The sequence below is a fragment of the Pseudophryne corroboree genome, chromosome 6 (assembly GCF_028390025.1).
Source record: "Pseudophryne corroboree isolate aPseCor3 chromosome 6, aPseCor3.hap2, whole genome shotgun sequence".
Taxonomy (NCBI): domain Eukaryota; kingdom Metazoa; phylum Chordata; class Amphibia; order Anura; family Myobatrachidae; genus Pseudophryne; species Pseudophryne corroboree.
In genome coordinates this window covers 797,387,151-797,412,680 of record NC_086449.1, presented here as the reverse complement: position 1 = coordinate 797,412,680, position 25,530 = coordinate 797,387,151, and the positions used below count along the sequence as shown (strand labels likewise).

Below are 25,530 nucleotides of genomic sequence, written 5' to 3'. Positions count from 1 at the left end.
CACCTACCGGAAAATCGCCCTGTTGTTGGGGCCAACCGTCATGCGGAATGCTTTGTGGTAGAGGTTCCGGGGGTCTGGTCCAAGGAAGCTGCAGCTGCAAGTTTTCGGGACTTACCATGAGATCCTCTAGTAGCATTGGAGGCTCCATGGCCACTGCCTCTGAATCTTGCCACACGAAAGGACTGCCAGGAGGGTCCTGAGTAAGAGCGTCTAGCAGGAGGTGGAGATGACGGCAGATAGGTGGATTTACCCGCCGTTGCCTGAGAAATCCATTTATTCAACTCGTCCCCAAACAAAGCATCACCTGTAAAGGGAAGATTTTCCACACCTTGTTTGGAATCAGCATCCGCTGACCATTGACGCAACCACTAGGAGCCCTGCGGGCCGAAACCGCCATAGCAGTAGTACGCCCGTTTATCTGACACAATTCTTTAACGGCTTCGCTCATAAAGTTTGCAGCATCCTGTATATGTTGCAGCAGCGTAATGATCTCATCCTGAGGCAGAGAGTCAAAACCATTAATAATGTTATCAGACCATTTGACCATTGCCCTAGAGATCCAACCACAAACTATCGTGAGACGTTGTGCTACTTCCGCTGCCGTATATATTGCTTTAAGAGTGGTCTCAATTTAACTGTCAGCTGGGTCTTTCAGGGATATTGCCCCCGACACCGGCAGCACCAATTTTCGTGACAGTCTGGACACAGAAGTATCAACTGACGGGGGATTTTCCCATACCTTCCTGTCCTCAGCGGGGAGGGGAAAGGAAGATAACAAACGCTGAAGAGTTTTGAATATCTTGTCAGGGTTCACCCATGCCTCCCTGGCCAGGGAGTTTAATACCTTTGACACAGGAAATGTGGCTGGGGATTTTGGCTTTACATTAAAGTACAATTCTTCATCAGGTTCTGCCTCCTTTTCGGGAATGTTAAGAACTTCCCTTACAGCATAAATGAGGGCCTGTACCCCCGAGGACAGAGAGCTGTCCTCATCCATATCATCTGTTTCCTCTAAATCTAGCAAATCAGAATCAGACTGGAGCAACTGTAAAAGTGAGCGTCTATGAGAGCCCAACAGATGGGATCAGTACGTAATCCCGCTGGACGGGATCCCGGCGGTCGAAATACCGACGCCGGAATCCCGACCACACAATCCCGACAGGGGTGGCGAGCGGAACGCAGCCCATTGCGGGCTCGCTTCGCTCGCCACGCTGCGGGCACGGTGCCTCGCTACGCTCGGCACACTATTATATTCTCCCTCTATGGGTGTCGTGGACACCCACGGAGGGAGAATATGTCGGGATTGTGGCGGCCGGGATTCCGGCGTCGGTATTTCGACCGCCGGGATCCCGTCCAGCGGGATGTTGACCGCATCCCCAACAGATGAGGCTGAGAATCCTTTCTGTTATCAGCAGCCTTAGCAATACAATCCACGTTACAATGGCCCCAGAGATCTACGCAATAGTGGGTCTCCGAGTCACACCTGCAGCAGTGTACAATAAAAGAGATTAGTGTCAATCTGCGATCAGCCATTATGGAGGTTGTACCAGGGACAGGTAACACAACCTTTTTTTGACAATTTAGACACTCGTTAGGGATGTGGATAACATCTCTGGGTGTACTCAGGTGTTCCCATATAAGGAGTTTAATGCTCTAAACAGTGGGAAAGCATTTATTAGATATATATAAATAACATTCCTCATCCCTAATAGCCTCAAACATATGTTGCCCCCCTCATATGTCATGCAGTATATGGGCAAGTGTACGCTTATTAGGGTACGTAATTGGGGTGAGAGGCACAGCTGTGGGATGTTAATCCCCAGACTACTCAAAACTGCGGCTTCTTCCCAGTATGGGAAATATTTGAAGAAATATACTTTAAAGTACACCATATGGAGGCCAACCCAGGGGGATCTGCCACCGAAGCCTGAAGTTTGTACAGTTTTGGGTATGGTATAGACTCCCCAGGAGAAGATATACATTCTGCAGTACAATACAAAGTCCCTTAAATATGGTACAGTGGGTTACACACATACACAGGAAAATGTCAACACAGTTTCCCCCCAGAATATCTTCAGAGAATCACAGAGTACAAGAAGCCAGCCACAGCGCGCCCTTATAGGCTTTTATTATGATAAAAAACCCTGCTGACTAGCTTAACCTTAACAGGGTAGTTAGTACATAATTCACTCTCCCTCCTTGTTTATAACACCTTGTTCCCGCAATGTAGATATGTGGAGGACAGTGCTCCCTGTCAACGTGTGTCTGGCGTTGGTGAGTGCTGGATCCTGCTTTGAGGAGAAGCCCCGCCCCCTGTAATGGTGCGTCTTCCCGCACTTATTGTATTATACTGGCCTGAGGTAATTTGCAGCTAACAGTTGGATAAGTCCCTGGTAGCCTTCTGTGACCAGTGTAGGGTGCTCGCGCTGGCTCAGGACGCCCCTCACAGTGCCTTACACAGTGTGCCTCTGAGCCCTCCGGAGCGCAGCCTGTCAGAGCTGCACTCCCACCCTTGTGCCGCCATTCCCGCCGGTGACTTGCTTTCCGGGCCACCGGCGTTATACTCACCACTCTTCTTTCTTCTGGCTATGTTAGGGGGTGACGGTTGTGCTGCGGGAGTGAGCGGTCGCCTCGTGGGCTTGCGATCAGCACCCTCAGGAGCTCAGTGTCCTGTCAGTGGAGATAGAGAACCATTAACTTCTGGAGTTGGTTCCTACTGCCCCGCTAAGTCCCACGAAGCAGGAAGCAGGGAGGCTGTTGCCAGCAGCCTTCCTGTACCTAACACTCTTAGAAAAACAATAAAACTAGAAAAACTCCTAGGAGCTCCCCTAGCTGTGACCGGCTCCTCCGGGCACATTTTCTAAACAGAGTCTGTTAGGAGGGGCTTAGAGGGAGGAGCCAGCCCACACTATTAAACTCTTAAAGTGCCCATGGCTCCCAAGGGACCAGTCTATATCCCATGGTACTAAAAGGAACCCTTATTGTTCAATAAATTAAAGCCACAAACAGTGAAATAATAAGAATTTACTTACCGATAATTCTATTTCTCGGAGTCCGTAGTGGATGCTGGGGTTCCTGAAAGGACCATGGGGAATAGCGGCTCCGCAGGAGACAGGGCACAAAAAGTAAAGCTTTAGGATCAGGTGGTGTGCACTGGCTCCTCCCCCTATGACCCTCCTCCAAGCCTCAGTTAGGATACTGTGCCCGGACGAGCGTACACAATAAGGAAGGATTTTGAATCCCGGGTAAGACTCATACCAGCCACACCAATCACACTGTACAACCTGTGATCTGAACCCAGTTAACAGTATGATAACAGCGGAGCCTCTGAAAAGATGGCTCACAACAATAATAACCCGATTTTTGTAACTATGTACAAGTAATGCAGATAATCCGCACTTGGGATGGGCGCCCAGCATCCACTACGGACTCCGAGAAATAGAATTATCGGTAAGTAAATTCTTATTTTCTCTATCGTCCTAGTGGATGCTGGGGTTCCTGAAAGGACCATGGGGATTATACCAAAGCTCCCAAACGGGCGGGAGAGTGCGGATGACTCTGCAGCACCGAATGAGAGAACTCCAGGTCCTCCTTAGCCAGGGTATCAAATTTGTAGGATTTTACAAACGTGTTTGCCCCTGACTAAATAGCCGCTCGGCAAAGTTGTAAAGCCGAGACCCCTCGGGCAGCCGCCCAAGATGAGCCCACCTTCCTTGTGGAATGGGCATTTACATATTTTGGCTGTGGCAGGCCTGCCACAGAATGTGCAAGCTGAATTGTATTACACATCCAACTAGCAATAGTCTGCTTAGAAGCAAGAGCACCCAGTTTGTTGGGTGCATACAGGATAACAGCAAGTCAGTTTTCCTGACTCCAGCCGTCCTGGAACCTATACTTTCAGGGCCCTGACAACATCCAGCAACTTGGAGTCCTCCAAGTCCCTAGTAGGCGCAAGGCACCACAATAAGCTGGTTCAGGTGAAACACTGACACCACCTTAGGGAGAGAGAACTGGGGACGAGTCCGCAGCTCTGCCCTGTCCAAATGGACAAACAGATATGGGCTTTTTTGAGAAAAACCCCACCAATTTGACACTCGCCTGGCCCAGGCCAGGGCCAAGAGCATGGTCACTTTTCATGTGAGATGCTTCAAATCCACAGATTTGACTGGTTTTAAACCAATGTGATTTGAGGAATCCCAGAACTACGTTGAGATCCCACAGTGCCACTGGAGGCACAAAAGGGGGTTGTATATGCAATACTCCCTTGACAAACTTCTGGACTTCAGGAACTGAAGCCAATTCTTTCTGGAAGAAAATCGACAGGGCCGAAATTTGAACCTTAATGGGCCCCAATTTGAGGCCCATAGACACTCCTGTTTGCAGGAAATGCAGGAATCGACCGAGTTGAAATTTCTTCGTGGGGCCTTCCTGGCCTCACACCACGCAACATATTTTCGCCTTCGGCTTTGACCAGGGTAGGAATGACCTCTTCCGGAATGCCTTTTTCCCTTAGGATCCGGCGTTCCACCGCCATGCCGTCAAACGCAGCTGCGGTAAGTCTTGGAACAGACATGGTACTTGCTGAAGCAAGTCCCTTCTTAGCGGCAGAGGCCATAAGTCCTCTGTGAGCATCTCTTGAAGTTCCGGGTACCAAGTCCTTCTTGGCCAATCCGGAGCCATGAGTATAGTTCTTACTCCTCTACGTCTTATAATTCTCAGTACCTTAGGTATGAGAAGCAGAGGAGGGAACACATACACCGACTGGTACACCCACGGTGTTACCAGAACGTCCACAGCTATTGCCTGAGGGTCTCTTGACCTGGCGCAATACCTGTCCCGTTTTTTGTTCAGACGGGACGCCATCATGTCCACCTTTGGTATTTCCCAACGGTTCACCATCATGTGGAAAAACTTCCCGATGAAGTTTCCACTCTCCCGGGTGGAGGTCGTGCCTGCTGAGGAAGTCTGCTTCCCAGTTTCCACTCCCGGAATGAAACACTGCTGACAGTGCTATCACATGATTTTCCGCCCAGCGAAAAGTCCTTGCAGTTTTTGCCATTGCCCTCCTGCTTCTTGTGCCGCCCTGTCTGTTTACGTGGGCGACTGCCGTGATGTTTTTCCCACTGGATCAATACCGGCTGACCTTGAAGCAGAGGTCTTGCAAAGCTTAGAGCATTATAAATTTACCCTTAGCTCCAGTATATTTATGTGGAGAAAAGTCTCCAGACTTGATCACACTCCCTGGAAATTTTTTCCTCGTGTGACTGCTCCCCAGCCTCTCGGGCTGGCCTCCGTGGTCACCAGCATCCAATCCTGAATGCCGAATCTGCGGCCCTCTAGAAGATGAGCACTCTGTAACCACCACAGGAGAGACACCCTTGTCCTTGGATATAGGGTTATCCGCTGATGCATCTGAAGATGCGATCTGTAACGATTTCTAGAGTTCTCTGTGTGTGCGTGCTTGGAAAGATGTCAGCTGAAGCCAGGTGAAAATTAAGTAAAGTTTATTGTGGAAAAAGTGGTGGTAAAAATAAATATAAACTGGATGCTTGATTACATGGAACAAAACACGATAAATGGAATATTTCAGGTTAAACATAGATGCAAAATAAACATGAAGAAATCCGGGTTTAAATCAAGCAGGGGAAAAATAACATACCCAAAAATGAAGTGATCAGGCAGGAATGGAAACAAACTGCAAATAATAGTCCAGAAATGTAGATGTTGAACTGGCAGGGTAAGAAGTCCAGAAGCAAGGCACATGCGTTTTAGCAAACTGCAGGGAAGTCTCCAAGAAGCAAATAAGGCAGAATCTGGACAGGGTTACTGGAGAGAGCCCAGTCTCACTCCATACGGAACCGCAATGATCTGCAACTAGGTGCCTGTGAGCTGGAGTTAAATAGCAGCAGGGTGTTGGGCTCCAGGTGCACACAATCAGGTAATTACCCTGCAGAGGCAGTGTGCAACTGCCATTCAGACCTGAGGCAACAAGTGAGACCCCTAGAGGCAGGAATGAGGTAATGCAAGGCAAAACAAACACAAATATTCCTAACATTATCCCCCCCTTTAAACAGGCGGATTCCAGACGCCTCAAAGTTCATCTTCTCTTCTTTTTTCCTCCTTTCTTTTTGGGTTGCCTAGACTTACTAGAAGGTGTCACAAAGACACTACTTGGCAATACAGGTCCATCAATAACAAGTCTAGGATCATACAGAAGCTCACTCTCAGAGTCGGAGCCACAACCCAGCGGTAGAACTGACTTCTTATTTTCCTGGATGGAATCAAGAACGGAAGGTAAATTTGAAGATGCTAAACTTGCCGAGCAATCTGCGTGAACACCTAGAGATACCTGCCCACATCTGAAAAACTGAGGGTGCTCCCCAGACTGCAAAGGCAGGTTCTCAGACGGGCACACCTTTATAGACTCATCTAGGAGAGTGAGGACAGTTGATGGACAGAATCTTTCGGTCACAGCCTTGAGGAAACCGGGCAAATCTTGTAACACTGGATCTCCCTTATCTATAAGACCATTTACCCACTTCAAGGCCCTCCCTCTGAATCTCATACATACGTTAGCAATGATATCAATAGGGGACAAGTCATCAAAACTCAGATAATATCTGAAGAGAGCTAAACAGTGAGAGATATTTCCATAAAAGTAAGGCAGATCCTCGGGCAAATCTTGGATCTCGGGCATGGCAGGCACCTCTATCTGGTGTTGGACAGGCGGAACCCCCTCCTGGGGCTGGACAGGCGGAACCCCCTCCTGGGGCTGGGCAGGCGGAACCCCCTCCTGGGGCTGGGCAGGCAGAACCCCCTCCTGGGGCTGGGCAGGCAGAACCCCCTCCTGGGGCTGGGCAGGCAGAACCCCCTCCTGGGGCTGGGCAGGCAGAACCCCCTCCTGGGGCTGGGCAGGCAGAACCCCCTCCTGGGGCTGGACAGGCAGAACCCCCTCCTGGGGCTGGACAGGCAGAACCCCCTCCTGGGGCAGGACAGGCCTTGGCCGGACCTCTGGCAAGGTGGACACCTCTCGGACCTCTGGCAAGGCGTGGACCTCTGGCAAGGCGGGCACCTCTCGGACCTCTGGCAAGGCGGGCACCTCTCGGACCTCTGGCAAAGCGGGCACCTCTCGGACCTCTGGCAAAGCGGGCACCTCTCGGACCTCTGGCGAAGCGGGCACCTCTCGGACCTCTGGCGAAGCGGGCACCTCTCGGACCTCATGCCGTGAGGCAAGGGCAACGGGGACCTCATGCCGTGAGGCAAGGGCAACGGGGACCTCATGCCGTGAGGCAAGGGCAACGGGGACCTCATGCCGTGAGGCAAGGGCAACGGGGACCTCATGCCGTGAGGCAAGGGCAACGGGGACCTCATGCCGTGAGGCAAGGGCAACGGGGACCTCATGCCGTGAGGCAAGGGCAACGGGGACCTCATGCCGTGAGGCAAGGGCAACGGGGACCTCATGCCGTGAGGCAAGGGCAACGGGGACCTCATGCCGTGAGGCAAGGGCAACGGGGACCTCATGCCGTGAGGCAAGGGCAGCGGGGACCTCATGCCCGAAGGCAAGGGCAGCGGGGACCTCATGCCCGAAGGCAAGGGCAGCAGGGACCTCATGCCCGAAGGCAAGGGCAGCAGGGACCTCATGTCCGAAGGCAAGGGCAGCAGGGACCTCATGCCCGAAGGCAAGGGCAGCAGGGACCTCATGCCCGAAGGCAAGGGCAGCAGGGACCTCATGCCCGAAGGCAAGGGCAGCAGGGACCTCATGCCCGAAGGCAAGGGCAGCAGGGACCTCATGCCCGAAGGCAAGGGCAGCAGGGACCTCATGCCCGAAGGCAAGGGCAGCAGGGACCTCATGCCCGAAGGCAAGGGCAGCAGGGACCTCATGCCCGAAGGCAAGGGCAGCAGGGGCCGGACACCCCTCCTGGGGTCGCAGGGCCGGACACCCCTCCTGGGGTCGCAGGGCCGGACACCCCTCCTGGGGTCGCAGGGCCGGACACCCCTCCTGGGGTCGCAGGGCCGGACACCCCTCCTGGGGTCGCAGGGCCGGACACCCCTCCTGGGGTCGCAGGGCCGGACACCCCTCCTGGGGTCGCAGGGCCGGACACCCCTCCTGGGGTCGCAGGGCCGGACACCCCTCCTGGGGTCGCAGGGCCGGACACCCCTCCTGGAGTCGCTGGGCCGGACACCCCTCCTGGAGTCGCTGGGCCGGACACCCCTCCTACACCCCTCCTGGGGTCGCTTGGCCGGACACCCCTCCTGGGGTCGCTTGGCCGTACACCCCTCCTTTCGAAATTTGAGCACCACAGTGGCATAACTGAGCAGAATTTGGCACTATGGCAGAATGAGGAAAGCTCTTTTTATGTTTGCGAGCAGGACATAACTGAATAAAATGTCCCGACCTGCCGCAATAAAAACAGAGCTTCTTATCCCTTCTATGTCTCCTTTCTTCCTCAGAGAGACTGGGTCGTGGAAAACTCCAAAACTTGCCTTTGCTTACGCTAGAAAAACAGCAGCCAGAATTGAGAGCACCAGACTGATCTTTTCCCCTTTTTTCCTGCGTCTCCTTAAAGGGAGCAGGTAATCTTACTGAATCTTCAGGCAGAGCAGACAGTATCTCTGAAGATAGGATTTGAATACCCTCCAGTTTCTCTCTGAAATCCACCAGCAATGCAGAACTCAAAAACGGCAAAAACTTGAGAGGCAGGGAACCTTTCTGAAGTGAAGCCATTGTATGAGATTCAGCTGAATCAAAACAAAACTCCTGCACACGTTTATTTTGGCAGATCATTCTGTAACGATTTCTAGAGTTCTCTGTGTGTGCGTGCTTGGAAAGATGTCAGCTGAAGCCAGGTGAAAATTAAGTAAAGTTTATTGTGGAAAAAGTGGTGGTAAAAATAAATATAAACTGGATGCTTGATTACATGGAACAAAACACGATAAATGGAATATTTCAGGTTAAACATAGATGCAAAATAAACATGAAGAAATCCGGGTTTAAATCAAGCAGGGGAAAAATAACATACCCAAAAATGAAGTGATCAGGCAGGAATGGAAACAAACTGCAAATAATAGTCCAGAAATGTAGATGTTGAACCGGCAGGGTAAGAAGTCCAGAAGCAAGGCACATGCGTTTTAGCAAACTGCAGGGAAGTCTCCAAGAAGCAAATAAGGCAGAATCTGGACAGGGTTACTGGAGAGAGCCCAGTCTCACTCCATACGGAACCGCAATGATCTGCAACTAGGTGCCTGTGAGCTGGAGTTAAATAGCAGCAGGGTGTTGGGCTCCAGGTGCACACAATCAGGTAATTACCCTGCAGAGGCAGTGTGCAACTGCCATTCAGACCTGAGGCAACAAGTGAGACCCCTAGAGGCAGGAATGAGGTAATGCAAGGCAAAACAAACACAAATATTCCTAACACGATCCGGACCATTTGTCCAGCAGATCCCACTGAAAAGTTCTTGCGTGAAATCTGCCGAATGGAATTGCTTCGTAGGAAGCCACCATTTTTCCCAGGACCCTTGTGCAATGATGCACTGACACTTTTCCTGGTTTTAGGAGGTTCTTGACTAGCTCGGATAACTCCCTGGCTTTCTCATCCGGGAGAAACACCTTTTTCTGGACTGTGTCCAGAATCATCCCTAGGCACAGCAGACGTGTCGTCAGGATCAGCTGCGATTTTGGAATATTTAGAATCCATCCGTGCTGTTTTAGCAGTATCCGAGATAGTGCTACTCCGACCTCCAACTGTTCCCTGGACTTTGCCCTTATCAGGAGATCGTCCAAGTAAGGGGTAATTAAGACGCCTTTTCTTCGAAGAAGAATCATCATTTCGGCCATTACCTTGGTAAAGACCCGGGGTGCCGTGGACAATCCAAACGGCAGCGTCTGAAACTGACAGTGACAGTTCTATACCACGAACCTGAGGTACCCTTAGTGAGAAGGGCAAATTTGGGACATGGAGGTAAGCATCCCTGATGTCCCGGGACACTATATAGTCCCCTTCTTCCTGTTCGTTATCACTGCTCTGAGTGACTCCATCTTGATTTGAACCTTTGTAAGTGTTCAAATTTTTTTAGATTTAGAATAGGTCTCACCTAGCCTTCTGGCTTCAGTACCACAATATAGTGTGGAATAATACCCCTTTCCTTGTTGTAGGAGGGGTAATTTGATTATCACCTGCTGGGAATACAGCTTGTGAATTTTTTCCCATACTGCCTCCTTGTCGGAGGGATACCTTGGTAAAGCAGACTTCAGGAGCCTGCGAGGGGGAAACGTTTCGACATTCCAATCTGTACCCCTGGGATACTACTTGTAGGATCCAGGGGTCCTGTACGGTCCCAGCGTCATGCTGAGAGCTCGGCAGAAGCGGTGGAAGGCTTCTGTTCCTGGGAATGGGCTGCCTGCTGCAGTCTTCTTCCCTTTCCTCTATCCCTGGGCAAATATGACTCTTATAGGGACGAAAGGACTGAGGCTGAAAAGACGGTGTCTTTTTCTGCAGAGATGTGACTTAGGGTAAAAACGGTGGATTTTCCAGCAGTTGCCGTGGCCACCAGGTCCGATGGACCGACCCCAAATAACTCCTCTTCCTTTATACGGCAATACACCTTTGTGCCGTTTGGAATCTGCATCACCTGACCACTGTCGTGTCCATAAACATCTTCTGGCAGATATGGACATCGCACTTACTCTTGATGCCAGAGTGCAAATATCCCTCTGTGCATCTCGCATATATAGAAATGCATCCTTTAAATGCTCTATAGTCAATAAAATACTGTCCCTGTCAAGGGTATCAATATTTTTAGTCAGGGAATCCGACCAAGCCACCCCAGCTCTGCACATCCAGGCTGAGGCGATCGCTGGTCGCAGTATAACACCAGTATGTGTGTATATACTTTTATATGATATTTTCCAGCCTCCTGTCAGCTGGCTCCTTGAGGACGGCCCTATCTATAGACGGTACCGCCACTTGTTTTGATAAGCGTGTGAGCGCCTTATCCACCCTAAGGGGTGTTTCCCAACGCGCCCTAACTTCTGGCGGGAAAGGGTATACCGCCAATAATTTTCTATCGGGGGGAACCCACGCATCATCACACACTTCATTTAATTTATCTGATTCAGGAAAAACTACAGGTAGTTTTTTCACATCCCACATAATACCCTCTTTTGTGGTACTTGTAGTATCAGAAATATGTAACACCTCCTTCATTGCCCTTAACGTGTGGCCCTAATAAGGAATACGTTTGTTTATTCACCGTCGACACTGGATTCAGTGTCCGTGTCTGTGTCTGTGTCGACCGACTAAGGTAAACGGGCGTTTTAAAACCCCTGACGGTGTTTTTGAGACGTCTGGACCGGTACTAATTGTTTGTCGGCCGTCTCATGTTGTCAACCGACCTTGCAGCGTGTTGACATTATCACGTAATTCCCTAAATAAGCCATCCATTCCGGTGTCGACTCCCTAGAGAGTGACATCACCATTACAGGCAATTGCTCCGCCTCCTCACCAACATCGTCCTCATACATGTCGACACACACGTACCGACACACAGCACACACACAGGGAATGCTCTGATAGAGGACAGGACCCACTAGCCCTTTGGAGAGACAGAGGGAGAGTTTGCCAGCACACACCAAAAAACGCTATAATTATATAGGGACAACCTTATATAAGTGTTTTCCCTTATAGCATCTTTTTATATATTTCTAACGCCAAATTAGTGCCCCCCCTCTCTGTTTTAACCCTGTTTCTGTAGTGCAGTGCAGGGGAGAGCCTGGGAGCCTTCCCTCCAGCCTTTCTGTGAGGGAAAATGGCGCTGTGTGCTGAGGAGATAGGCCCCGCCCCTTTTTCGGCGGGCTCGTCTCCCGCTCTTCAACGGATTCTGGCAGGGGTTAAATATCTCCATATAGCCCCCGGAGGCTATATGTGAGGTATTTTTTGCCAAAAAATAGGTTTACATTGCCTCCCAGGGCGCCCCCCTCCCAGCGCCCTGCACCCTCAGTGACTGCCGTGTGAAGTGTGCTGAGAGCAATGGCGCACAGCTGCAGTGCTGTGCGCTACCTTAAGAAGACTGAGGAGTCTTCTGCCGCCGATTCTGGACCTTCTTCTCTTTTCAGCATCTGCAAGGGGGCCGGCGGCGAGGCTCCGGTGACCATCCAGGCTGTACCTGTGATCGTCCCTCTGGAGCTAATGTCCAGTAGCCAAAGAAGCCAATCCATCCTGCACGCAGGTGAGTTCACTTCTTCTCCCCTAAGTCCCTCGTTGCAGTGATCCTGTTGCCAGCAGGACTCACTGTAAAATAAAAAACCTAAGCTAAACTTTTCTAAGCAGCTCTTTAGGAGAGCCACCTAGATTGCACCCTTCTCGGCCGGGCACAAAAATCTAACTGAGGCTTGGAGGAGGGTCATAGGGGGAGGAGCCAGTGCACACCACCTGATCCTAAAGCTTTACTTTTTGTGCCCTGTCTCCTGCGGAGCCGCTATTCCCCATGGTCCTTTCAGGAACCCCAGCATCCACTAGGACGATAGAGAAAATAGGATTTTATTTACCTACCGGTAAATCCTTTTCTCGTAGTCTGTAGAGGATGCTGGGGTCCATTTTAGTACCATGGGGTATAGACGGTTCTGCAGGAGCCTTCGGCACTTTAAGACTTTTCAGCAGTGTGAACTGGCTCCTCCCTCTATGCCCCTCCTCCAGACCCCAGTATAGGAACTGTGCTCGAGGAGACGGACAACTTCAAGAAAAGAATTTACATTAAACTAGTGGAGAGATTCACACCAGCTCACACCTGCATGCATAACGCAACAGCTGTGAACATCTTAACACATGAGAACCTGTGTAAAAAAATAAAATGTAATTCTGCAGGAAAAATGAGCACTGGGCGAGCGCCCAGCATCCTCTACGGACTACGAGAAAAGTATTTACCGGTAGGTAATTAAAATCCTATTTTCTCTTACGTCCTAGAGGATGCTGGGGTCCATTTTAGTACCATGGGGATGTACCAAAGCTCCCAGTACGGGCGGGAAAGTGCTAATGTTTCTGCAGAACTGACTGACCAAACTGAAGGTCGTCAGCAGCCAAGGTGTCAAACCTATAAAACTTAGTAAACGTGTTTGCCCCTGACCAAGTAGCTGCTCGGCAAATTTGCAACACCAAGACACCCCGGGCAGCCGCCCAGGAAAAACCCACATTCCTTGTAGAGTGGGCCTTTACCAAACTCGGTAACGGCAATCCTGCCGTGGAATAAGCGTGCTGAATGGTACCTCCGATCCAGCGCGCAATAGTCTGCCTAGAAGCAGGACCCCCCAATCTTGTTGGGGTCATAGAGGACAAACAAAGATTCTATTTTCCTTATCCGAGCCGTTCTTGCAACATAAGTCCTCAACGCTCTGACGACATCCAAGGATTTTTGAAACGGCTGAGGTGTCAGAAGCCACTGGCACCACCACAGGTTGGTTGGTATGGAAATAAGACACAACCTTTGGAAGAAAATGCTGACGCGTCCGCAGTTCAGCTCTATCTTCATGAAAAATCAAATAAGGACTCTTGTTTGACAGAGCCCCTAATTCAGACACTCGTCTTCCTGAGGCCAAGGCCAACAGAATGACCACTTTCCAAGTGAGAATTTTCAACTCTACCTCTTCTAGAGGCTCAAACCAGTCCGATTTAAGGAACTGCAACACCACATTAAGATCCCATGGCGCCGCAGGAGGCACAAAGGGAGGTTGGATGCTCAGAACCCCCTTCACGAACGTCTGGACCTCAGGAAGGGAAGCCAACTGTTTCTTAAAGAAAATGGACAAGGCCGAAATTTGGACCTTTATAGACCCTAATCTCAAGCCAGCATCCACACCCGCCTGTAGAAAAAGGAGAAGACGTCCTAATTTAAACTCCACCGCAGGAGACTTCTTGGATTCACACCAAGATACATATTTTCTCCAAATACGATGGTAATGTTTGGACGTTACCCCTTTCCTGGCCAGAATAAGTGTGGGAATGACTTCTTTGGGAATACCCTTACGGGCTAGGATCTGGCGCTCAACAGCCATGCCGTCAAATGCAGCCGCGGTAAGTCTTGATAAACAAACGGCCCCTGCTGAAGCAGGTCCTCGCGAAGAGGAAGAGGCTGAGGATCTTCCAGTAATAACTCCTGAAGATCTGGATACCAAGCCCTCCTTGGCCAGTCTGGAGCAATGAGAATTGCTCGAACCCTTGTTCTTCTGATGATCTTGAGAACTTTTGCTATTAGTGGAAGTGGAGGGAACAGATACACCGACTGAAACACCCACTGGGTCACCAGTGCATCCACTGCTATTGTTTGTGGGTCTCTTGACCTGGAACAATATTTCTGAAGCTTCTTGTTGATACGCAATGCCATCATATCTATTTGAGGAACGCCCCAACGATCTGCTACCTCTGCAAAGACTTCTGGGTGGAGGCCCCATTCTCCTGGATGGAGATCGTGTCTGCTGAGGAAGTCTGCTTCTCAGCTGTCCACTCCCGGAATTAAAATTGCCGACAGAGCTTTTGCATGTCTTTCTGCCCAGAGGAGTATCTTTGTCACCTCTGCCATTGCCACTCTGCTTTTTGTTCCGCCCTGGCGGTTTATGTAGGCAACTGCCGTTACATTGTCTGACTGGATCTGTATGGGACGACCTTGAAGAAGGTGTGCCGCTTGATGAAGGCTGTTGTACACAGCTCTCAATTCCAGAATGCTTATGTGAAAGAGTACTTCTTGACTTGACCATCGTCCTTGGAAGCTTTCCCCTTGCGTGACTGCTCCCCAACCTCGGAGGCTTGCATCTGTGGTCACCAGGTTCCAAGTCTGAATCCCGAACCTGCGTCCCTCCAGGAGGTGAAAACTTTGAAGCCACCACAAGAGTGAAATTCTGGCTGTTGTTGACAGGATTATCCTCCGATGCATGTATAGGTGCGATCCGGACTACGTGTCCAGTAGGTCCCATTGGAACACCCTGGCGTGGAATCAGCCAAATTGTAGAGCCTCGTATGCCGCTACCATCTTCCCCAGCTGGCGGATGCACTGATGAATCGATACGCGTGCTGGTTTTAAAATTTGTTTGACCATCCTCTGGATTTCCAGAGCCTTTTCCACCGGTAGGAATACTTTCTGTGCTTCCGTGTCCAATATCATTCCCAGAAATGATAACCTCCTTGTGGGTTCCATTTGTGAATTTGGAAGGTTTATGATCCAACCGTGCTGTTGAAGCACCGCGAGGGAAAGTGCAATGTTCTGCACTAGTTTCTCCCTGGATCTCGCTTTTATGAGGAGACTGTCCAAGTATGGGATGACTTTGACTACTTTCTTGCGAAGAAGAACCATCATCTCCGCCATCACTTTGGTGAATATTCTCGGAGCCGTGGAGAGCCCGAAAGGCAATGTTTGGAACTGGTAGTGGCAGTTCTGCACCACAAATCTCAGGTATGCCTGATGCGGCGGGTAGATGGGAACATGTAAATAAGCATCTTTGATGTCCATCGATACCAGAAATTCCTTTTCCTCCTAGCTGGAGATCACCGCTCTCAGCGATTTCATCTTGAATTTGAACCTTTTCAAATAAAGGTTCAGAGTCATTAGTTTTAAAATTGGTCTGACCGAGGCATCCGGTTTCGGCACTACAAACAGGCTTGAATAAAACCCTTTTTCCTGTTGTGACACAGGAACTAAGGAAATTACGTTGTCTTGACATCATTTCTGTATTGCGTTCAGCACTTTTGCTCTGTCCTGAACAGAAGCTGGTAAGCTGATTTGAAAAATCGGCATGGGGGAAGGTCCTGAAATTCCAATTTGTACCCTTGGGATACTATCTGCAATACCCAAGGATCCAGATCTGAGTGAACCCAGACCTGGCTGAAAGACAGTAGACATGACCCCACCCGATCGCTGAGGTTTTAGCAGAAGTAGCTGTTGACTTCTGCTCTTGCGAGCCTGATGGTGTTGTAGATTTTTTACCTCTTCCTCGACCTCTTTCTGCGAAGAAGGGGGTACCCTTTGCATTTTTGAACTTGTTGGGCCGAAAGGATTGCATCGTATGAGAATGAAATCCTTTCCTAGGTGGAGCTGCTGCGGAAGGCAGAAATGCTGACTTGCCTGATGTAGTTGTTAAAATCATGGCATCCAGCTTGTCTCCAAAGAGGGCTTCTCCATTGTAAGGAAGCGCCTCAATATTCTTTTTTGATTCCGCATCAGCATTCCATTGGCGGATCCACAGCGCCCCGCGGGCTGAAATCGCCATAGCGGAGGATCTTGAACTCAGCAACCCAATATCCTTCAGAGCTTCAACTAAGTAACCTGCAGCATCTTTGATATGGCCGAGAGTTAGGACTATTTCATCCCTGTCAACTGTGTCTATGTTAACAAGCAAGTTGTCAGACCATTTTTCCACAGCGGTACCTACCGACGCAGAAGCAAAGGTGGGCCTGAGCACCGTTCCTTTAGCCGTATATATGGATTTTAGGGTTGTTTCTAATTTACGGTAAGCTGGATCTTTTCAAGAGGCTGAACCAGGGGCAGGCAAAACTATTTTCTTAGACAGCCGAGAAACTGAGGTGTCTATCATTGTGGGTGTCTCCCATTTGTGCCTGTCTTCCTCAGGGAAAGGGTACGCTACACGTATCCTTCTTAAATTTCTTTTCTGGGTTAGCCCAGGATTCTTCAAAGAACGCATTCAAATCCTTTGAAGATGGAAAAGTCACAACCTTTATTTAATTTAAAATAATCCTTTTCCTCAGGGACCAGTGTTGTTTAAGGAAACTCCAACACTTCCTTTATAGCAACTATCATACATTGTATGCTTTTGGCTAATTTGGGGTCTACCCCTCTCAAATCCCCAGTGTCGACGTCAGAGTCGGAATCTGTGTCTGTGTCCCCTTGCATTATCTGGGCCAGAGACCTTTTCTGGGAACTTGAGGGGTCACGTGTGGATGACGTGGAGGGATCAGCAAATAGTACATCCTCCACTGACTTTCTCCAGTATTTTGTCTGTTGTTCAGACTCAGAGAATTTTCTAGAAAGCTTTGACATATTACTTTGTAATTTGTCACCCATTCTTGCTCCTTCTGTGAGGGAAGGGCCACCACATTACACTCCTGCGTATCTAAAATGGCTTCAGCACGGGAAGAGCTCTCTCCATTGCTTGACATGTCACAAACGTGCACTTTCACACCACTATCATACAGGGGAGCTATCGGTGACAGACCCACACTAAAATCTGTCAGAGAAACGCGGAGAGATTTGCCAGTTCACACACTGCGCCCTATATGAAGAGAATTGTATGTGTATATTTATTATACAAAACCTTCAGCGCTTTATTTCAATATTAGGCACGCTCACCTAATGTAATAAACACTCCCCCCCCCCCCCCCTCTATAACACCCTGGTTCTTGTTTCCGCATTTGTTATGAGGAGGAACAGTGTCTGTCAGCTTTTATCTGTGACCCTGCATGAGAAAATGGCAGTGAGTGTCTGACAAGTCTGAGGAGAAGCCACGCCTTCCTACCTCAGCTACAATGATTTTTATACTGGCTGGGGTTTGCAAATCAGAGGCTATACATGTATTTACCATTTTGCCAGTGAGAGTAAGGAATTTCCATGCAGCTCAGGGCGCCCCCCTCCGTGCCCTGCACCCTGTGTGTGTTTTGCAATGCATGCTCGCGCAGCTTCAGCCGCTGCGCTGTACCTTTTTTGCCGCCAACGATAACCGGAGGATCTCCTCTCTGCAGGACTGCGGTAATATACTCACCAGCCTTCTGACTTCTGGCTCTGTTAGGGGGTGGCGGCAGTGCTGTGGGAGTGAACGCTGGCCAGGCTTGGGCAGTGTTTAGTACCCTTCAGGAGCTAATGGTGTCCTGTCAGCGGAAGCAGAACCATTAACTAATTGAGAAGTTGGTTCCTACTCCCCCCCCCCCTAAGTCCCACGAAGTAGGGAAGCTGTTGCCAGCAGCTTCCATGTAAAATAAAAAACCTAACAAAGTATTTTTCTAGCAGAACTCTGTAGAGCTCCACTAGTGTGCATCCAGTCTCCTGGGCACATTTTCTAAACTGAGGTATGGAGGAGGGGCATAGAGGGAGGAGCCAGTTCACACTGTTGAAAAGTGTTAAAGTTCCGAAGGCTCCTGCGGAACAATCTATACCCCATGGTACTAAAATGGACCCCAGCATCCTCTAGGACATAAGAGAAAAAGTAATTTAAGATCAATGTATCCACCTTATTCATTTGTTCTTCAATATCTTCAATGTTCACTCTTCGTCCTTCAAGTTCCTCCATTAACATCGCAAGCTGAGAATCAAAATTCAAGAACTCACTTTCTAGCTTAGATCTTTCCTGCAAAAGATAACAGAAATGTGTTAAAGAGTGTGTATTTTCCTATTCCCCTTTCACTAATTTAGAGCCATTGTAAAACCTTAAAGTTTTCGGAGCTGGAATGGCCACATGGGCAGGAGACAGGCCAAACATAAGGTGGATTCAGCCATCTCGTTTTTATTCCAAACACATAGTAAAACAGACACAAGCCCTTCATTTACATATCAAATACATGTAATTATTTTTAGAACTGAGGCTAAAGAAAAATCAGACCTTCATATAATAGAATAATGATATCTCCTGTAACGTGCTCTTCCAAAAGGACTAAACAGTAAAAATAACACCAACAAATAACTCTCTTACACCTTGATCTAGGAATAATCATCTCTACTCTCTCCACTATCACCTTTCTTCTGTAATACAACGGGTGGTTTTTCAATACAAAGAAGGCTAAGGTGGGTATCCTATTAGCCGTGATATCATGGTTTCACAATAAATTATTGCAAATGCATAAATCTGTATCCTATTAGCGGCGATAAGTCTCCATAGAGTTTATCACAGATTTCTCTTCACCATCTCTGAGCTGGTGATAAGTAGTGCAAAATCCCTATTTTAAGCTAACAATGTCAGGATTTGGTTCTGAACCCCTGGTACTCCCCCCTGAATGACTAATAAGGCACTTTGAAGTTTTTCATTATTTTTAATTAGCCAATGACATGTCATTTTTGGGGTGAAAATGTGCAAAGTGATGGAAAATGGGGGACATGTATATTGGGGTTCTTTATGAGTGGGACAAGTGTTTTTAGATTTGCAGGTGGGAGTAATCGGTCTGTTTCCACTTTTTTTTTTTTTTTCAAAAGGTACCCTAAAATGGCCTAAATATATACTTTTACCCATTTTTATATACTCCAAGTTTAATAAGAGCACTTATTTTGCAGAAAAAAATAAGATTTTACTCACCGGTAAATCTATTTCTCGTAGTCCGTAGTGGATGCTGGGGACTCCGTAAGGACCATGGGGAATAGCGTCTCCGCAGGAGACTGGGCACAACTAAAGAAAGCTTTAGGACTACCTGGTGTGCACTGGCTCCTCCCACTATGACCCTCCTCCAGACCTCAGTTAGGATACTGTGCCCGGAAGAGCTGACACAATAAGGAAGGATTTTGAATCCCGGGTAAGACTCATACCAGCCACACCAATCACACCGTATAACTCGTGATACAATACCCAGTTAACAGTATGATAACAACTGAGCCTCTCAACAGATGGCTCAACAATAACCCTTTAGTTAGGCAATAACTATATACAAGTATTGCAGACAATCCGCACTTGGGATGGGCTCCCAGCATCCACTACGGACTACGAGAAATAGATTTACCGGTGAGTAAAATCTTATTTTCTCTAACGTCCTAAGTGGATGCTGGGGACTCCGTAAGGACCATGGGGATTATACCAAAGCTCCCAAACGGGCGGGAGAGTGCGGATGACTCTGCAGCACCGAATGAGCAAACTCTAGGTCCTCCTCAGCCAGGGTATCAAACTTGTAGACTCTTGCAAGAGTGTTTGACCCCGACCAAGTAACAGCTCGGCAAATTTGTGAAGCCGAGACCCCTCGGGCTGCCGCCCAAGAAGAGACCACTTTCCTCGTGGAATGGCCTTTTACAGATTTAGGGTGCGGCAGTCCAGCCGCAGAATGTGCAAGTTGAATCGTGCTACAGATCCAGCGAGCAATAGTCTGCTTAGAAGCAGGAGCACCCAGCTTGTTGGGTGCATACAGGATAAATAGCGAGTCAGTCTTTCTGACTCCAGCCGTCCTGGAAACATATATTTTTCAGGGCCCTGACTACGTCCAGAAACTTGGAATCCTCCAAGTCCCAAGAAGCCGCAGGCACCACAATAGGTTGGTTCACATGAAAAACTGATACCACCTTAGGAAGGAATTGGGAACGAGTCCTCAATTCCGCCTTATCCATATAAAATACAGATAAGGGCTTTTGCATGACAAAGCCGCCAATTCTGATATACGCCTGGCCGACGCCCAGGCCCACAGCATGACCACTTTCCACGTGAGGTATTGTAGCTCCACGGATTTAAGTGGCTCAACTCAATGCGACTTCAGGAAATCCAACACTACGTTGAGATCCCACGGTGCCACTGGAGGCACAAACGGGGGCTGACTATGCAGCACTCCCTTAACAAAAGTCTGAACTTCAGGCAGTGAAGCCAGTTCTATTTTGGAAGAAAATCGATAGAGCCGAAATCTGTACCTTAATGGAACCCAATTTTAGGCCCATAGTCACCTCTGACTTGTAGGAAGTGCAGAAATCGACCTCCTTTTGGGGCCTTACTGGCCTCACAGCACGCAACATATTTCCGCCATATGCGGTGATAATGGTTTGCGTTCACTTCTTTCCTAGCTTTAAATAGCGTAGGGATAACTTCCTCCGGAATGCCCTCTTCCTTCAGGATCCGGCGTTCAACCGCCATGCCGTCAAACGCAGCCGCGGTACGTCTTGGAACAGACAGGCCCCCTGCTGCAGCAGGTCCTGTCTGAGCGGCAGAGGCCATAGGTCCTCTGAGATAATTTCTTGGAGTTCTGGGTACCAAGCTCTTCTTGGCCAACCCAGAACAATGAGTATAGTTCTTACTCCTCTCCTTCTTATTATTCTCATTACCCTGGGTAAGAGAGGCAGAGAAGGGAACACATACACCGACTGGTACACCCACGGTGTTACCAGAGCGACCACAGCTATCGCCTGAGGGTCCCTTTACCTGGCGCAATATCTTTGTAGCTTTTTGTTGAGGCGGGACGCCATCATGTCCACCTGTGGCCTTTCCCAACGGTGTACAATCATTTGGAAGACTTCTGGATGAAGTCCCCACTCTCCCGGGTGGAGGTCGTGTCTGCTGAGAAAGTCTGCTTCTCAGTTGTCCACTCTGGGAATGAACACTGCTGACAGTGCTAACACATGATTTTCCGCCCATCGGAGAATCCTTGTGGCTTCTGCCATCGCCATCCTGCTTCTTGTGCCGCCCTGTCGGTTTCCCTGAGCGACCACCGTGATGTTGTCTGACTGGATCAGCACCGGCCGGTGTTGAAGCAGGGGTCTAGCCTGACTTGACCATAGGCCTTGGAAGTTTCTTCCCTGTGTGACTGCCCCCCAGCCTTGAAGGCTGGCATCCGTGGTCACCAGGACCCAGTCCTGTATGCCGAATCTGCGGCCCCCTAGAAGATGAGCACTCTGCAGTCACCACCACAGCGACACCCTGGCCCTTGGAGACAGGGTTATCCGCCGATGCATCTGAAGATGCGACCCGGGCCACTTGTCCAACAGATCCCACTGGAAGATCCTTGCATGGGACCTGGCGAATGGAATTTCTTCGTAAGAAGCTACCATCTTTCCCAAGGCTCGCGTGCATTGATGCACCGACACCTGTATTTGTATTAGGAGGTCTCCGTCTAGAGACGCCAACTCCTTGGACTTTTCCTCCGGGAGAAACCCTTTTTATCCTGTTCTGTGTCCAGAACCATACCCAGAAACAGTAGACGCGTCGTAGGAACCAGCTGCGACTTTGGAATATTCAGAATCCAGCCATGCTGTTGTAGCACTTCCCGAGATAGTGCTACTCCGACGAACAACTGCTCCCTGGACCTCGCCTTTATAAGGAGATCGTCCAAGTACGGGATAAGTACTTCGGCCATTACCTTGGTAAATACCCTCGGTGCCGGGGACAGACCAACGGCAACGTCTGGAATTGGTAATGACAATCCTGTACCACAATTTTGAGGTACACCTGGTGAAGAGGGTAAATAGGGACATGCAGGTAAGCATCCTTGATGTCCAGCGATACCCTGAAATTCTCCAGGCTTGCAATAATCGCCCTGAGCGATTCCATTTTGAACTTGAACCTTCGTATATAAGTGTTCAAGGATTTCAATTTTAGAATGGGTCTCACCGAACCGTCTGGTTTCGGTACCACAACATTTTGGAATAGTAACCCCGGCCTTGTTGAAGGAGGGGTACCTTGATTTCACCTGCTGGAAGTACAGCTTGTGAATTACCGCCAGTACTACCTTTCTCCGAGGGCAGCAGGCAAGGCTGATGTGAGGTAACGGCGAGGGGGAGTCGCCTCGAACTCCAGCCTGTATCCCTGTGATACTACTTGCAGAACCTAGGGATCCACCTGTGGGCAAGCCCACTGGTCCCTGAAGTTCCCGAGACGCGCCCCCACCGCACCTGTCTCCACCTGTGGAGCCCCAGCGTCATGCGGTGGACTCAGAGGAAGCGAGGGAAGATTTTTGATCCTGGGAACTGGCTGCCTGGAGCAGCTTTTTCCTTCTTCCCTTGTCTCTGTGCAGAAAGGAAGCGCCTTTGACCCGCTTGCTTTTCTGAAGCCGAAAGGACTGTACCTGAAAATACGGTGCTTTCTTAGGCTTTTGTGAGGAAACATGAGGTAAAAAATTTTCTTCCCAGCTGTTGCTGTGGATACGAGGTCCCAGAGACCATCCCCAAACAATTCCTCACCCTTATAAGGCAGAATCTCCATGTGCCTTTTAAAGGCAGCATCACCTGTCCACTGCCGGGTTTCTAATACCCTCCTGGCAGAATGGACATTGCATTAATTCTGGATGCCAGCCGGTAAATATCCCTCTGTGCATCCTTCCTATATAAGACGACGTCTTTAAAAATGCTCTATGTTAGCAAAATATTATCCCTGTCTAGGGTATTAATATCATCTGATAGGGTATCAGACCACGCTGCAGCAGCACTATTTTGCTGAGGCAATTGCAGGTCTCAGTATAGAACCTGAGTGTGTGTATATACAGACTTCAGGATAGCCTCCTGCTTTTTATCAGCAGGCTCCTTCAAGGTGGCCGTATCCTAAGACGGCAGTGCCACCTTTTTTGACAAACGTGTGAGCGCCTTCTCCACCCTAGGGGATATCTCCCAGCGTGACCTATCCTCTGGCGGGAAAGGGTACGCCATCAGTAACTGTTTAGAAATTACCAGTTTCTTATCGGGGGAACCCACACTTCTTTACACACTTCATTCATTCAACTGATGGGGGAACATAACACTGGCTGCTTTTTCTCCCCAAAAATAAAACCCCTTTTATGTGGTACTTGGGTTCATGTCAGAAATGCGTCACACATTTTTCATTGCCGAGATCATGTAACGGATGTTCCTAGTGGATTGTGTATATGTCTCAACCTCGTCAGACTCCGTGTCGACATCTGTGTCTGCCATCTGAGGTAACGGGCGTTTTTTGAGCCCCTGATGGCCTTTGAGATGCCTGGGCAGGCGCGGGCTGAGAAGCCGGCTGTCCCACATCTGTTTTACGTCATCCAGCCTTCTATGTAAGGAGTTGACATTGTCGGTTAATACATTTCACCTATCCATCCACTCTGGTGTCTGCCCCACAGGGGGCGACATCCCATTTATCGGCCTCTGCTCCACCTCCACGTAAACTTCCTCATCCCACATGTCGACACAGCCGTACCGACACACAGCACACACACAGGGAATGCTCTGACTGAGGACAGGACCCCAAAAAGTCCTTTGGGGAGACAGAGAGAGAGTATGCCAGCACACACCAGAGCGCTATATAATGCAGGGATTAACACTATAACTGAGTGATTTTTCCCCCAATAGCTGCTTGTATAAACAATATTGCGCCTAAATTTAGTGCCCCCCCTCTCTTTTTAACCCTTTGAGCCTGAAAGCTACAGGGGAGAGCCTGGGGAGCTGTCTTCCAGCTGCACTGTAAAGATAAAATGGCGCCAGTGTGCTGAGGGAGATAGCTCCGCCCCTTTTTTGCGGACTTTTCTCCCGCTTTTTTATGGATTCTGGCAGGGGTATTTATCACATTTATCACATATATAGCCTCTGGGGCTATATATTGTGATTGTTTTGCCAGCCAAGGTGTTTTTATTGCTGCTCAGGGCGCCCCCCCCCAGCGCCCTGCACCCTCAGTGACTAGAGTGTGATTTTCCGGACCTTCTTGCTTCTGGCTCTGTAAGGGGGGACGGCGGCGCGGCTCCGGGAACGGACGACGAGGTCGGGTCCTGTGTTCGATCCCTCTGGAGCTAATGGTGTCCAGTAGCCTAAGAAGCCCAAGCTACCACCAGTTAGGTAGGTTCGCTTCTTCTCCCCATAGTCCCTCGCTGCAGTGAGTCTGTTGCCAGCAGATCTCACTGTAAAATAAAAAACCTAAAATATACTTTCTCTCTAGGAGCTCAGGAGAGCCCCTAGTGTGCATCCAGCTCGGCCGGGCACAGAAATCTAACTGAGGTCTGGAGGAGGGTCATAGTGGGAGGAGCCAGTGCACACCAGGTAGTCCTAAAGCTTTCTTTAGTTGTGCCCAGTCTCCTGCGGAGACGCTATTCCCCATGGTCCTTACGGAGTCCCCAGCATCCACTTAGGACGTTAGAGAAAGAATGCATATTGTGACACGTTAATTACACCAAATAGTTTTATTATAACCAATAATAGACTTCAATAATGCTTTCCTATTGTCAAAGTCAGAAAAATATCTCTATGCACACTACCATATTTGCACCTCACACAGGTCCGTGCTGCGCATGCGTGCGCTCTCCCGTACGTGCGCATACTCACAGTCGCGGGCACCCGCAGGCGCACGGTATGCGTATTTACGGTAGAGTTTATGTGATCGTAGCGTGCGACTCAATCGTTACATATTTTCACTATATAATGTATTTTGTAGATCATGGTCCCTTTGATAGATTCTGAAAGTTTAGTTAACATAGCATGTTCCTGAACAGAGAGATCCCTCTTTGTATTGTACGAAGGGTCTAACAGGGGTCATACAGTGGTGTTTGGTACCCATCGGAAGAGTATTTAAATAGCAATATTCCGGTGTTGGTTTGGAGCGGATTAATCGCTCGTGCGAATAGTTATGGACATAAGAAGTTTATGTCCATTTACTATTATTTGTTCTTATTTAGTCATGCGGCGGGAAACTCAGTGTCCCACCCACCTGAACAGTTGGAAGCAGTCACAGCCCACCTGTATGAATCAACCTATGACCTTTTGTTATAATGCGAAGCCGAATTCCTGTGTCCAATGAACAAAGAGATTGTAGGGACCCTTGAATTGTATTGTGTGTGGGGCATAAATAGGTAAGCCGACCATATCCAGTTCACTCTCTTCAACGGTTCTCATTGCTGATAATCGGGAGCTGGATATCGAGGC

General features: G+C 49.2%; 1 protein-coding gene across 2 annotated transcripts in view; it reads right to left on the bottom strand.

Moving 5' to 3' along the window:
- The window catches only part of SMC1B (structural maintenance of chromosomes 1B), a 619,466-nt gene that overhangs the window by 212,075 nt on the left and 381,861 nt on the right, over window positions 1–25,530 (bottom strand). For both annotated transcript variants that reach the window (XM_063928898.1, XM_063928897.1), the window contains one exon: window positions 18,221–18,337. In XM_063928898.1, coding sequence (XP_063784968.1) covers window positions 18,221–18,337 — 117 coding nt within the window. The remainder of the gene's footprint in view (window positions 1–18,220; window positions 18,338–25,530) is intronic.